At 41.4% G+C, this 13705-nt stretch overlaps 1 protein-coding gene and 1 long non-coding RNA gene across 4 annotated transcripts in view; one reads left to right on the top strand and one right to left on the bottom strand.

Annotated features, from left to right (window-relative positions):
• Nucleotides 1-11234, bottom strand: part of LOC105474654 (uncharacterized) — a 189756-nt gene extending 178522 nt beyond the window's left edge. The window contains exon 1 of the long non-coding RNA XR_982890.2: nt 11055-11234. This is a non-coding gene — a long non-coding RNA (uncharacterized lncRNA). The remainder of the gene's footprint in view (nt 1-11054) is intronic.
• A 32-nt stretch (nt 11235-11266) lies between these two features.
• Nucleotides 11267-13705, top strand: part of LOC105474652 (exonuclease 1) — a 42072-nt gene continuing 39633 nt past the window's right edge. Inside the window, exons 1-3 of one of the 3 annotated variants that reach the window (XM_011729468.3) lie at nt 11267-11438; nt 11819-12115; nt 13488-13665. In XM_011729468.3, the coding sequence (XP_011727770.2) occupies nt 13505-13665 (161 nt within the window). In that variant the 5' untranslated portion in view covers nt 11267-11438; nt 11819-12115; nt 13488-13504. The remainder of the gene's footprint in view (nt 11439-11818; nt 12116-13487; nt 13666-13705) is intronic. The other 2 variants (XM_011729466.3, XM_071073587.1) reach the window with 2 other exon arrangements.

Genomic DNA, 13705 nt, shown 5'->3' with positions numbered 1-13705 from the left:
CATCCTTTTAAATTTTTGACTCTCTCTCTCTCTCTCTCTCTCTCTCTCTCTCTATATATATATATATATACACACACACACACACACACACATATATATATATATATATACACACACACTGAGCATATCTTAGGTGGAAAAGGGAGATTCCAGAAACTAGGGGAGGGAACACAGCAAGGAAGACCAGAGGGCATCAGTGTGAGAATAAGTCAGCTACCCGTCCTTGTCTTGTGATAAAACTTGATCATAAAAAATTAGTAGAATAAATGAGATTTGCTTCTAGTTTCATTTTAAAAAAGAAAAAAAATCAACAGAATAGAAATTAAAAATACATATCACTTTCTTATAGACTGAGACACAAAGATTTATGAAAACTTACATATTTTATAAAATTACATTTTTTTTAGTTTATGAAAACAAAGCAGAGTAAAAGTGAGCTCTATCACAACCTGGTAAAATTTTTTTAAAGTTACATGAAACCAATGTTTAGAAAACAAATGTTTATTAATATAGGGAGATGATTCATAATGAAACAGCTCAAACAAGCAGAAGAATGTTGCTCAAAGTTCAGAGGAAAAGACAGCGGGAACTTGAGAGCTATGAGTCCCTCTGTTTGCAAATCTGGAGCAAAATGGCACCCTTAGATATCCTGACTGTCCACAAAGCTGGAGGCCCAGGACCTGTAAAGCAAGATCACGTCCAGTGACTTTTAGTTTCATTGAGTAAGACCTACTTAATCCTTGTAATCACTCACTCTGTAGCTGTCTAATAAACACTATCCATGTACCGGGCCCTTTGCAAGGTTTAACAAGATCACTGTTTCCCAGTGCTCTGCTGTTGGAATTTGCCACAAGTGTAAGAAAGGTGTTTTTAGCGTGTGAAGAAAACCTTTTCCAACGCCCGCTTCCATACTGGGTCTCCCCTCCTGCCGAAGCAGACTTAATCGTTTTCACAGCACTATGTTCCCATTTCTGTTGTGGTACCCTTTTATTTCATAGTGAGCTGTTTGGTGCTTTGGGTCTATCTCCCCTCTAGGCTGAGCTCCTCAGGCACAAGGACAATATTCATCCTTGTATTTGTAGACCTCAGGGGGCGTCTTGCAGATTGCAAGCCCTCTGTAACCATTTGGCAATATTCAGCTCTGCCTATAGGTCTGTGGCTCTTCGAGCCTCAGTTTCCTGATGAATGAAGTGGATCTGACAATACCTCCTGCTTCACAGAGTTGTCATGAGAAACAAGCAAGAGTCCTGTGGCAGCCCTTGGCACAGGCAGGTACTTGTGGTGACACAGGTCTTCTGGGCATTCAGTCCTTCCTCTTCTGGTAAAAGCACTTTGTTTTCTTTTGGGAAATCCCCTTTTGACCATTCTTAGGCCATGTGGTTTCAGTGTCCTGAAGTCTACCTGCCCCTCCCCCAACCTGCTTTCCAGGGTTGAGTATGTGCAAAGCCAGGTCACTTATGACCAGTGAACATTTGCTCAGGGCCTTCTGCTGAAACAATTGGGAAAAGGTTCTCTGGAGTCACTGAGTAACTTAGATATTAAGCTTTGAGCTGCAAATTTGCCCCCATAAATAGCCTGCCTGTGAACACTCTAAGGTTTCCTAAGATGCCGTTAATTACAAGATAAACCATTATTTTCTACACTACTAACAATAAAGAAATGTAAGAAGAAATTGTACATTGCATTTTGATTTCAGACATGTGAAAAAGAAAAGGAAAACATGCATTTTTAAATTGATGAGATATGGCAAAACCAGCACAGAAGAAAAAGACATGAAGAGTCGCCAGTCCTGATAATATCGTTTGATCCCTCAAGTCCATCTGAGCCTAAATTCTTGAGTTATTCCTGAACTTTTCAGGAACAAGAGAGTGTATTTGTTTGTTAGGGCTGCTAACAACCACAAACTGACTGGCGTAAACAATCAGAATGTATTGCTTCATAGTTCTGGAGGCTAGAAGTCCCAGATCAAGGTGCAGGGTTTGTTTCTCCCGAGGGCTGTGAGGAAAGGATCTGTTCAAGGCTTCTCTCCCCGGCTTGTAAATGGTTGTCTTCTCCCTGTGTTATCTCACAGCTTCCCTCCATGTGTATCTTTGCCCAAATTTTTCCTTCTCATAGAAACATCAGTCAGATTGGATTAGCTCCTCACCCCCAACCCTCCAATAATGACCTTATTTTAACTTGATTACCTCTGCAAAGACCCTATCTCCAAATAAGGTCACATTCTGAGGTACTGCGTTTGTTATATAGCCTATAATAGAGGGAATGCATTCCCTTTATACAAAAACCAAGTTGAGGTGGGTTTCTGTCATTGGCCACCAAGACTTCTGCCCAGTAAAATTTAATTTCCTTCCCTTAGGTAACTAAAAGTTCTTTAAAATCCCAGCAAGTTTTCAGAAATGAATGATAACATGCATGAGCAAAATTTTAATTTAATCAGTTCCGTTCCTTCTGAGTCATTCCTGAGGGAGACCAGAGGTTCAGGACGAGACACTGCAGGACCAGACCCGGGCTCTAATTTTGATTCTTCCATTACAAATGAAGTTGGCCAAATCAATTACAAAAAAGAACAGCAATTTCATTTTAAAGGAAAGTAGTATGAGATTGTGAAGAGGACATTAATCTAAGGATGAAAATATCTCCTTTAGATAAAAGGTTCTGACTCTACCACTTGTTCTGTGATATTAGGTGAGCCACTGAATGATCCAGGCCTCGTCTTCTGACGACCAAATGGAAATGCATGTGAAAGCTCTTGACAAACTACACATTGCTGTCCATGACTACGTTTTGGAGTTTTTTTCTCACTTCACTATTGAGTGTCACAACCCAGACACTAGACTCTATACAATTTAAATAGATTATCTCATTTAATCTTCACGATCTTATGAAGCAGTTCAATTAGGTCTATTGTTCCTCCCAGTTTTCAAAGAAGGAAAATGGAAAATAACTTATTTATTTTCGTTTTATTCTGTTGATCAAATTATTGGGCCAATGTGCAATGGCTCACTTAGATTAGTGTGGTCTTGGTTTAAGTTGTTTCAGAGGTTGCATTATGCTCCGAGGTCACCCCAATCAAATGAAGAGATGGGGAACTTTTTCTAAAGTCAGCAAATTAACAGCTAATACATTACACAGCCCAGATTTGAATTCAAGCAAGGTAGGCTAGAGATTAAGCTCTTAACTGAGCTGGTATATAAGGGATAATGGAAGCTATCTATGGAGATATACTGATAGATGTATATATAGAGATACAAAAGAACAATGGAAAAACTGGCCACAGATGTTTGTTAAAAATACTTATTAGATTTTAAATTATGGAATTAAAGCATGTGTTTTTCCTCTGCTTCCGAAAATAGAACTGCTGGCTGAGTAAGTCCCCCGGAGGCTGAAAGACCAATAAGTGGACAGAAATTCATTACTCTTTGATTCTGAGACCAGCTGCTTCATGCAGAATCTGGCACTTACCACACAAGGACCACTCTTAGCTTTATAATCAATGTGACGCCTTTGTTTAGCTGAGCCTCTCCGTCTTGTATTTCTCCTCACTAAGCATTCTGTTGCTGGTTGTTTTTCTCACTGTGTTGACGTATTGATGTCTGTTTCATTGTTCCAGATTATATTTCACTGAGTTTTCAATAGAAATGTCCCTTTTTGCTACCTAGTGAGTGGGTGTCCTTCAGCAGCTTACCACTTTGGAACTATTATTCTGATATCCCATTGCAAGTCACACTTTGTCATTAAAGTCAAAAGAGCAATATCCATTTCACACCTATGACTAAGTCCCAAGTTCACCAAGAAATTGGATAGTATTCTCTGAACGTTTTGTATTTTTAATTTTTTTAAAAAACAAAAGCAAAAAGTTGAAGCATGAAGATAAACGAATTCACTTGGGCCATGAGAAAGTCGTGGTAACACTGAAAATCGTGAGAGGCAAGTGCGGCTCCAACAGTAAGAAGAGGAGCTTCCTCAGTCTGAACCACTGGGCCCAGGATGTATGATTTATTGAAGATCTCATACAAGAATGAAGAATTAGCCTGGCCGTGATTGCAGAGGCCCTCTCCCGCTCATTCACCTTGAGCTCACCTGGGAGTAGTTTTGAAGGCCAAGGTCAGAAAAATGTATTGTTGGATCCAAACATTCTCAGTTAGGATTGTGCCTATTGTCTTTTTGATTCCACAACTCCATGACAGCCTGCTACCAGCTGGAACTATGTATTCCTCCTCCTCTCTGGTTCTTCGCTATTCACCGGGTACATTCTTCCCACTATGTGTCATAGTGAGGAATACAGCCATTTGGAGTCAGACAGACACCAGCCTGAATCACATTTGAATCACATCACATAAAAGCTTTAGGTCTATGACACTATTACCTGCTTCTCTCTGCTTCCGTTTTTTTTTTCTGTAAATGAGGGCAGCAATAGTTATCTTCCAGAGCTATTATGAGGATTACATGAGGTAGCACATGCAAAACACAGTAGATTCTAAAAAAAGTTGTTCCTTTTCTCTCTTTTTCCCGAATCATCCAAAGGGAATTTAGTCAACTGGTAACTTTGAAAATGTTAACATAATATCTATCTCTCCACAGATATATGCATATGCTAACCATCCAAAAGTAAGTTAAAAGCACAGATTCTACAGCCAAACTACATAGGGTTCAGATCCCTTTGTACTTCAGTTGTCTCACTTGTAAAATGGGGATAACAAACGTGCCATCCTCATAGTATTGTTATGAGTGGTAAATAAATTAAGGATGTAAACATATACAACTAACCTGAAAAATACTAATTGTTCCCTAAATATTATAATTCAAGACTCTAATAGTAACACTTATTATTTAGACAGATATATAATGTCAATGCTAATATATCAATCACCTCCAAGAGAGCTTTGCCAAAGACCTATGCCAGTTTCCCTAAAATGTATATTTTTGGAGCCAGAGATAATATTTTTTAGAAGTGTCATTCTGCGTAAACGCTTTTCGTAGTTTATTGTGGTGAAGGACAAAAACAGAGGCTATTTAAAATCATTTTCCCTCTGCAGTAGGGAATGAGGACGGCATTTATTCTTTCCGCATTCTCCGTTCTAGATTACTCCAATAATACTCATCATTTATTCTTTCCGCATTCTCCATCCTAGATTATTCCAATAATACTCATCCTGATAACTTTGGAGTCATTTAATTTCACTGTAAAACAGCTTTGAAAATAGCTATATTGCCCAAACGTCTAAGTTCTAAAAACATCAGTGTCTATTTTAGATCCAGGCTGTTAGCAAATTTCAATATTCATTTGTCGATTCAACCAGAGTTTAGTGGAGTTTACTATGTGCCAGACAATGTTATAGAAGATAGGCAAAAATTCCTGCCCTTATAGAGCTTTCATTATAGTGAGGTGAGAGGTGCTCGATAAACAGATAACTAGAATATGTAATTTGTCCAATTATGGTATGTATCATGGAGAAAAATAAATCAGGGAAAGGAAAATTAGGTATCCTAAAGTAGAGACAGGAATTGCAATTCTAAATAGCATAATTGGAGATTATCTCACTGAGAAGAAACCTATCTGTATGACTGAGAGAAGTAAAGGACCAAGCTATGGGGCTATCTGTTGGAAGAGCATTCTAGGAAGAAGGAACAGTGTATGCAAAGCCCTAGAGGTGGGAGTGTACCTGGCATATTCAAGGAATGGCACACAGGCTGGATGGCTAGAGTGGGCAAGAGCAAGAAGAGTGGGAGTGGAAGTCACATGCACATGAAGTTATAAGAATGTTCATAGAAGCAGTAGTAATAGAATCTTGAAACCACTCCGATATCTATCAATAGTAGAATGCATAAATTATAATGTACTTATATAATGGAATTCCACATTGAAATGCAAACAAAAAACAAACTATAGGTGCTCTCGATAATACAGATGAATCTCACAAACATGATGTTGAGTAAGAGAGGCCAAATGCTAAAGGATAAAACTGCATCATTTCTTTTACATAAATTTCACAAACAAGGCAACCCTTGCAGTAATAAGGCAGATTAGTAGTTAGGACAGAGATATGTGATTAGAAATGAGCTACAAAGTGTCTTCTGGGAGGGACCGAGTGGAAGTAATATATGTTCATTTTGTGATAATTTGCTTAGGAGGTAATATATGTTCATTTTGTGATAATTTGCTTAGGAGGTAATATATGTTCATTTTGTGATAATTTGCTTAGGAGTTATGCCTTCCATATGTCTGTTTTACATATATAATATAATGTAATAGTAATATAATATTACTATTTATAATAGTAAATGGAGGAGTTTTTGAGATAGCAAGTACAGGCATTTTTTTCAAAAAGTTTTACTGTAATGGGAGCAGAGAAATGAGGTGAAAGCTGAAGGACTATTTTAAAGATGGGAGAAATGACTGTTTCGGAAGGTTCACTTACTCATATTTACCACTGTTGCAAAACACCTGTTCCATTGTTTACTTAAAGGTTTTCAACTTAAATTTACTTAAAAAGCAAATTTCATGTTAACATTGTGTCACCTGCCATAATAGAAATAACTGTAAAAATACAATGCACACAAGAATTCTTCGATTGAAATAATTTAAAAAAATAAACATAATTGAATGCAAATCAAAATCAATCAAACTGAGCTACAAAAATGAGTGCCTAAAAATAAGTTACTTAAACAGAAAAACAGAGCTGTTGATGATCAGTCAGAAAAAAAAGGATATTCTGTTCTATGTTTATGTAACAGTCACCAGCACTGTGCACAGTCCCTTCATCATCTGAACCTTTGCACTGCATACATACTGTTTTGAACACCTATCCATATTCATTTCAACAGAGGAGCAAAAGAAAAACCTCGTCACACGTGAGGTGACAAGAGGATGCTGACTTGCCCAGCACTTGAGGTTGTCCCGTTCCCATGTCTCTGATTTGGAGGGAAGTTGAGCTTTAGAAAAAGCCTCCTCATGCTGCTGACTAAAAAGAACCCCCACTCCTATGTCCGGTTTTAGAAATAACTGGTGTATGCGTGTGTGTGTGTGTGTGTGTGTGTGTGTGTGTGTGTCTGTCTGTCTGTCTGTCTGTCTGTGGTGGGGAAGGTGCTGCTCAGCTGTGGTTCTAGCAACCCTGCCTGAAATCAGGCAAAGGCAGGAGGCCATCAGAGGGCACCTGCAACTGTCACTAGGCCCCAACTCATTGTCTATGTTCCATACTTTAGAAAACACTGACCTATAACAATGGAGACGATATTTTCCAAATTAAAAATCAGGCAACCTGATATTTCAACAAGATACAGTATTTAAAGGTAAGAGCTGGCGGGGCATGCTGGCTCACACCTGTAATCCCAGCACTCCGGGAGGCCGAGGTGGGCAGATCACCTGAGGTCAGGAGTTCGAGACCAGCCTGACCAACATGGAGAAACCCCGTCTCTACTTAAAATACAAAATTAGCCAGGCGTAGTGGCACATGCCTGTAATCCCAGCTACTCGGGAGACTGAGGCAGGAGAATCACTTGAACCCAGGAGGCGGAGGTTGCAGTGAGCTGAGATCACACCATCATACTCCAGCCTGGGCAACAAGAGCAAAACTCTGTCTAAAAAAAAAAAAATTAAAAAAATAAAGAAAAGAGCAGCAAAATTGACAAATGGGATTTAATTAAACTAGAGAGCTTCTGCACAGCAAAAGAAACTACCATCGGAGTGAACAGGCAACCTACAGAATGGGAGAAAATTTTTGCAATCTACTCATCTGACAAAGGGCTAATATCCAGAACCTACAAAGAACTCAAAAAATTTACAAGAAAAAAACAAACAACCCCATCAAAAAGTGGGCAAAGGATATGAACAGACACTTCTCAAAAGACGACATTCATACAGCCAACAGACACATGAAAAAATGCTCATCATCACTCGCCATCAGAGAAACGCAAATCAAAACCACAATGAGATACCATCTCACACCAGTTAGAATGGCAATCATTAAAAAGTCAGGAAACAACAGGTGCTGGAGAGGATGTGGAGAAATAGGAACACTTTTCCACTGTTGGTGGGACTGTAAACTAGTTCGACCATTGTGGAAGACAGTGTGGCGATTCCTCAAGGATCTGGAACTAGAAATACCATTTGACCCAGCCATCTCATTACTGGGTATATACCCAAAGGATTATAAATCATGCTGCTATAAAGACACATGCACACGTATGTTTACTGAGGCACTCTTCACAATAGCAAAGACTTGGAATCAACCCAAATGTCCATCAATGACAGACTGAATTAAGAAAATGTGGCACATATACACCACGGAATACTATGCAGCCATAAAAAAGGATGAGCTCATGTCCTTTGTAGGGACATGGATGCAGCTGGAAACCATCATTCTCAGCAAACTACTGCAAGAACAGAAAACCAAACACCACATGTTCTCACTCACAGGTGGGAATTGAACAATGAGATCACTTGGACACAGGGCAGGGAACATCACACACCCGGGCCTATTGGGGGGAGAGGGAGGTGGGAGGGATAGCATTAGGAGATATACCTAATGTAAATGACGAGTTAATGGGTGCAGCACACCAACATGGCACATGTATACATATGTAACAAACCTGTATGTTGTGCACATGTACCCTAGAACTTAAAGTATAATAATAATAATAAAAAGAAAAAATATATATGAGGTCCATAATTAACAGAATAACTCACAAAGAAATACTAATTGACATTAAAAAAAAAAAAAAGTAAGAGCAGCCCAGAAAACCCATAATAATAGCGCCATACCTAGGACACTCATGTATTACTCCATACATTTGAAATGTTTAAAATCAACACTAATGCTACTTGGATGTGAAAATTCATAGACATAATCCCTGCCCTCGAAGTAAGGTTGCCAGACAAAATTACAGAATGCCCAGATAAATTTAAGTTTCAGATAAATGGGGACTTCTTGTAGTGTATGTCTCAAATATTGCATTAGATACATTAAAATTTATCTGCTGTTCATCTGAAATTCAAATTTCTGGGTGTCCTACATTATTATTTGCTAAATCTGGCAACCCTACCTCAAAAGGTTTTCAGGCTATTGAAGGGCAAAGGCAATTCAAACACAGCAAGAGTATGAGAAGCGTCAGGGCAAAAGAGCCATCACAGACTGCGTGTGCATATCAAACAAATATCCACCTAAGGGAAGACATTTGGAAACTGGTAACATTGGAACTGAGTCTTAAGCTGGAAACGTATGGGATACACCATTTATTTCAGCATTTAATAACATGCCATCACGATTTGTGACTTAACTGTTTGATAAACATGTGTTTTGTCTACAGAACTAGACCTTCAGTTCCTTGGAGACACAAGTCATCTCTTTATGTCCCCCATGCCACCTGGAACTGACAGGCACACTTAGGCAGTAGTAAATTACTGCACACATTGACGCAAATGGTTTTGTCCTCCCAAAGAGTAAAAATATTCTGTTAGTGAAACGTATTGTAACTAGCGTTTCTTTTTCAATTTTAGTCTTTGAACACTGCAGCCAAGAATCCAGTTTGAAACCTTGGGAATCAAATTCATAGTAAATACAAGAGCCGTTCACAGTGCAGCAAACTCTCATGTTAGTTTTATGACAGATTCAGTGACACTGGAATGGACACCTTTTTGATTTTGGGGTTCCTTCCTAAGACCCCCATGTGTGACATATTCATGGCTGGATTCTAGATACTGAAGCAGTTACTGCAGCTGGATAGTCCAATGATTATAAATAAGAAGGCTTTTCTACAAACACACGCTGCCCACATCGAAGTTCCTCCTTAATCTACTGCAGTTTGAAACTGTCCCCCACTTTCCCCAAGAGTCCACTCCAAGCTAGTTTAGGGTGAGTCTACCACAGCCTTTGGAAGAGGGAGGGAAGATAACTTTTCTCATCTCTCCTAGTCCCAGCTCTAAAGACCAGAACCAGGGAGGAAGCAACACTACTCTTCCAAACACATTCCCCAAACGTGGCACCTTTTCAACAATTTTAGTAACAAATTTAAGGCATCAAAGATGTCTTAAAAATTGGCATGATAGCCGGGCGCGGTGGCTCAAGCCTGTAATCCCAGCACTTTGGGAGGCCGAGACGGGCGGATCACGAGGTCAGGAGATCGAGACCATCCTGGCTAACACAGTGAAACCCCGTCTCTACTAAAAAATACAAAAAACTAGCCGGGCGAGGTGGCGGGCGCCTGTAGTCCCAGCTACTCGGGAGGCTGAGGCAGGAGAATGGCGTAAACCCGGGAGGCGGAGCTTGCAGTGAGCGAGATCCGGCCACTGCACTCCAGCCTGGGCGACAGAGTAAGACTCCGTCTCAAAAAAAAAAAAAAAAAATTGGCATGATAGATGTTACATTGATCATGAAAAGACTTTAAAAGAAGGGAGAAAGATGTAAAGAAGGTAATCAAATGGGGAGCATTTTTTAACAATGTGCTCACTTCTTCCCCTTCAATTCCTTGAATTGAGTCTGAATTATCACACCTATTGATCTCTGAGCCCAGAACATTACTTTGTGGTCTGGCCTCAGGTTTCTTCCAATTTTTAAAATCACAATATTCCTAAGAGGGCAGCGACGAGGTCTGGGGTATTATGAGGACTGGAAATTTAGCCACAAGTGACCATGAAAGTTCAAAATGCCTTTAAAGTCTTTGTCTCTAAGGCCCATTTTCAAGGTCTTGTTATATACTTAATTTTCCCCCGACTTATGTCAAAAATAAACGAAGCTGTGTTCTAGGTAAAATGGTAGGGACAGATTTTAATCACTACTACTACTGCAATGGGGAAAAGAGCCCAGCGTGAACTGAATTCAATTGCGATTTGTACAGAGGCGACCGGGCGTTTTGAAGAGAATGAAGGAATTAGGATGGGACTCTTGACGCCAAGGGGGACTGAGCAACTTTTCCAGGTTTGAAAAACCTCAACACAAACGCGCGACGGCGCTCTATCAACGTCAGCCTCCCGAACCGGGGCTGTACCCAGGAGAGAACTACAACGCCCAGCAGCCCCGACGGGCGTAAAGACTCCCAACTTCCGGGGCGTTGCTCACCATCGGCCAGCAGCGCCAGTGCCACTCGGTCCCTCAAGAAGCCGCAGGGGTTCGGGCCGGCAGCAGAAGCTGGAGTCGTAGGCCAGTGGGCCGCTGTCTGCCCAGCGAGACTGAGGGCTCAGGACGCGACGCTATCTGTTGGAAGCCGCAGGAGGCGGAGCCGGGTTGCGGGGTACGCGTTGACGTCACATCCGCTGGGCGGGGCCGCAAGCAACGCGCGCAAATTGAAAGGTCAGCCTTTCGCGCGCAGTGTAGCCAGGTTGCTAGTGTTCTGTGTCGCTGGCCGTGAGTGCTCCGGCTACAGTGAGTTAGGGGCGTCGGGGCGGGTTTCTCCAACCCCAATCGGCTCCGTTCAAGGGGAGGAGGAGAGTCCCTTCTTGGAAGGTGAGAGGAGCGGGCTGTGCGGAGGCTAATGGGTGGGTTCCCTTGGGGGTCGACCTGCGCGTCACCTCCGACCCTCCTCTCGGGATTCGGGGTCTTCCAGGAGGGGAAGGAGAGAGTCTGGTGTGATCTTCCCATCCCGACAGCAGAGCCCTTAGCCTGAGCGGAGTATGTGTTGTTTTGTTCCGAGGGGACGTCTGGCTACGAGAGGTCTGCAACTCAGTGAATGGAGGGAGAGAGAGAGCAGATGATTCCGGGCTGGAGCAGGTGCCGGGGTTGCCAGACTTCTCTCATTTTCCCGCAGAAGCTGGCAGTCCGGGTTTTACATGCAGTCTCTGCACCTTTAAATGTTGACAAGTACATTTTCCCATAATGTTGTGCAGACCTAAGGAAACGTGTCGTCTGGAATGGGCTTGGGGGCCACGCCTGCACATCTCCGCGAGACCGAGGGATAAAGTGAAGATGGGGCTGTTATTACCGCGAGTGCCACATGCGATCTCTTTGAGATATGTACTCCGTCATTCTTACTGTTGCACGCAGCCATTCTTACTACGCTAAAGAAGAAATACTTATTCGAGGATATTTGCCTGGCCCCGAAGAAAGTTATGTAAATTTCATGAACTATTATATCCGTTTTCCTCGGAGTGAGAGAAAACTCTCTTTAGATAGCATCTTGAGAGGTAAGAGACTTTTTCTGAAACTGTGGCTTGAGGACCACCTGCATCCAGATTAGCTGCTTTGTTTAAAATTTATTCACAGGCTGGGCGCGGTGGCTCAAGCCTGTAATCCCAGCACTTTGGGAGGCCGAGGCGGGCGGATCACGAGGTCAGGAGATCGAGATCATCCTGACTAACACGGTGAAACCCCGTCTCTGCTAAAAATATAAAAATTAGCCGGGCGTGGTAGCGGGCGCCTGTAGTCCCCGTTTATCGGGAGGCTGAGGCAGGAGAATGGCGTGAACCCGGAATGAGGAGCTTGCAGTGAGCCGAGATCCAGCCAGTGCACTCCAGCCTGGGCGACAGAGCGAGACTCCGTCTCAAAAAAAAGAAAAAGAAAAAATTCATTCATAGCAGAACTAGTGAATCCCAGTCACAGAGTGGAGTTGAGAGTCTAAGAACCTCTGAAATTTGAGAACTGGACTAGAACCTTTAGAGCTCTGATAAGGTGTCAACAGGGTAAAGCTGACTCCTGATCCTGTACTTTCTTTCTTCCCTTCCTTCCAAACTTAACGTTTGGTAGGAGAGATTTGTATTACAAAATGCTAAGCAACTGCTCAGTGCCCGTTACTAACTTTTTATTGTAGAGTTGTGGAGGGGAGGTCGTTTCTTCAGAAAGGGCTGTGACAGTTCCAGAATCTCTGTATAGAAAGGGCTTAGGGGCCTGGAATGGAAGGGGGTGGAAAGTTAAAGCATTTGTCTTGAAGCTGTATTTGCATAGCAGACGCAGTTTCACAATTCTTTGGGGTAGCTTTCAGAGAGACTGATGGAGTTGCCCCTAGACACCACCACTGTTTATTACCAGAATGTTCGTGCTTAGAATAATGCATTCTACTAGCAGTGAATTTCAGTCCTAAACAAGTACAGGATCATTTCTGTAATCCTTTTTGAATTTTTCCTTTGTTTTTTCATTGAAATGCTTACGTTCCTACAAACTGTTTTGAGTTTCTGCTCCTATTTGAATTTGCATGTTGACCCTTATAATTAATACCCTTTGTAGAGGCAATGTGATGCCATCCCACGCATGGTTTTTTTTGTGCCTGGCTCCTTGAAGCGTGTGTTAGGAGTGAAAGTGCCAAAGCGCTTTGGAAAGAATAAACAAACATTAAGCAAATGTCAAGTGGCATTAGAGGTAGTATTAGTGATTAATGTAAATTCTACCCTATGGAAATTGTTTGACAGGGAGGAGCCCAGCTAAAATACTAAAGAGCAGTGATTATTGAATATCTGAACAATTTCTGCCTTGGACTCCAAGCTTTCTCTTTATTTGTCTAAAATGTTTTGATAAATATTTTTCTTTAAATATTACTGTTCTCCCTGTGTCTCTTCATATCAGGTAGTTAATTTGGCACCATGGGGATACACGGATTGCTACAATTTATCAAAGAAGCTTCTGAACCCATCCATGTGAGGAAGTATAAAGGGCAGGTAGTAGCTGTGGATACATATTGCTGGCTTCACAAAGGAGCTATTGCTTGTGCTGAAAAACTAGCCAAAGGTGAACCTACTGATAGGTAAGTCTAGACCTTATATTAATTCTTTGACAATTAAGAA

The sequence above is a fragment of the Macaca nemestrina genome, chromosome 1 (genome assembly GCF_043159975.1).
Source record: "Macaca nemestrina isolate mMacNem1 chromosome 1, mMacNem.hap1, whole genome shotgun sequence".
NCBI lineage: Eukaryota > Metazoa > Chordata > Mammalia > Primates > Cercopithecidae > Macaca > Macaca nemestrina.
Note: the sequence above shows the minus strand (reverse complement) of the source record. Positions and strands in the feature narration are given on the sequence as shown.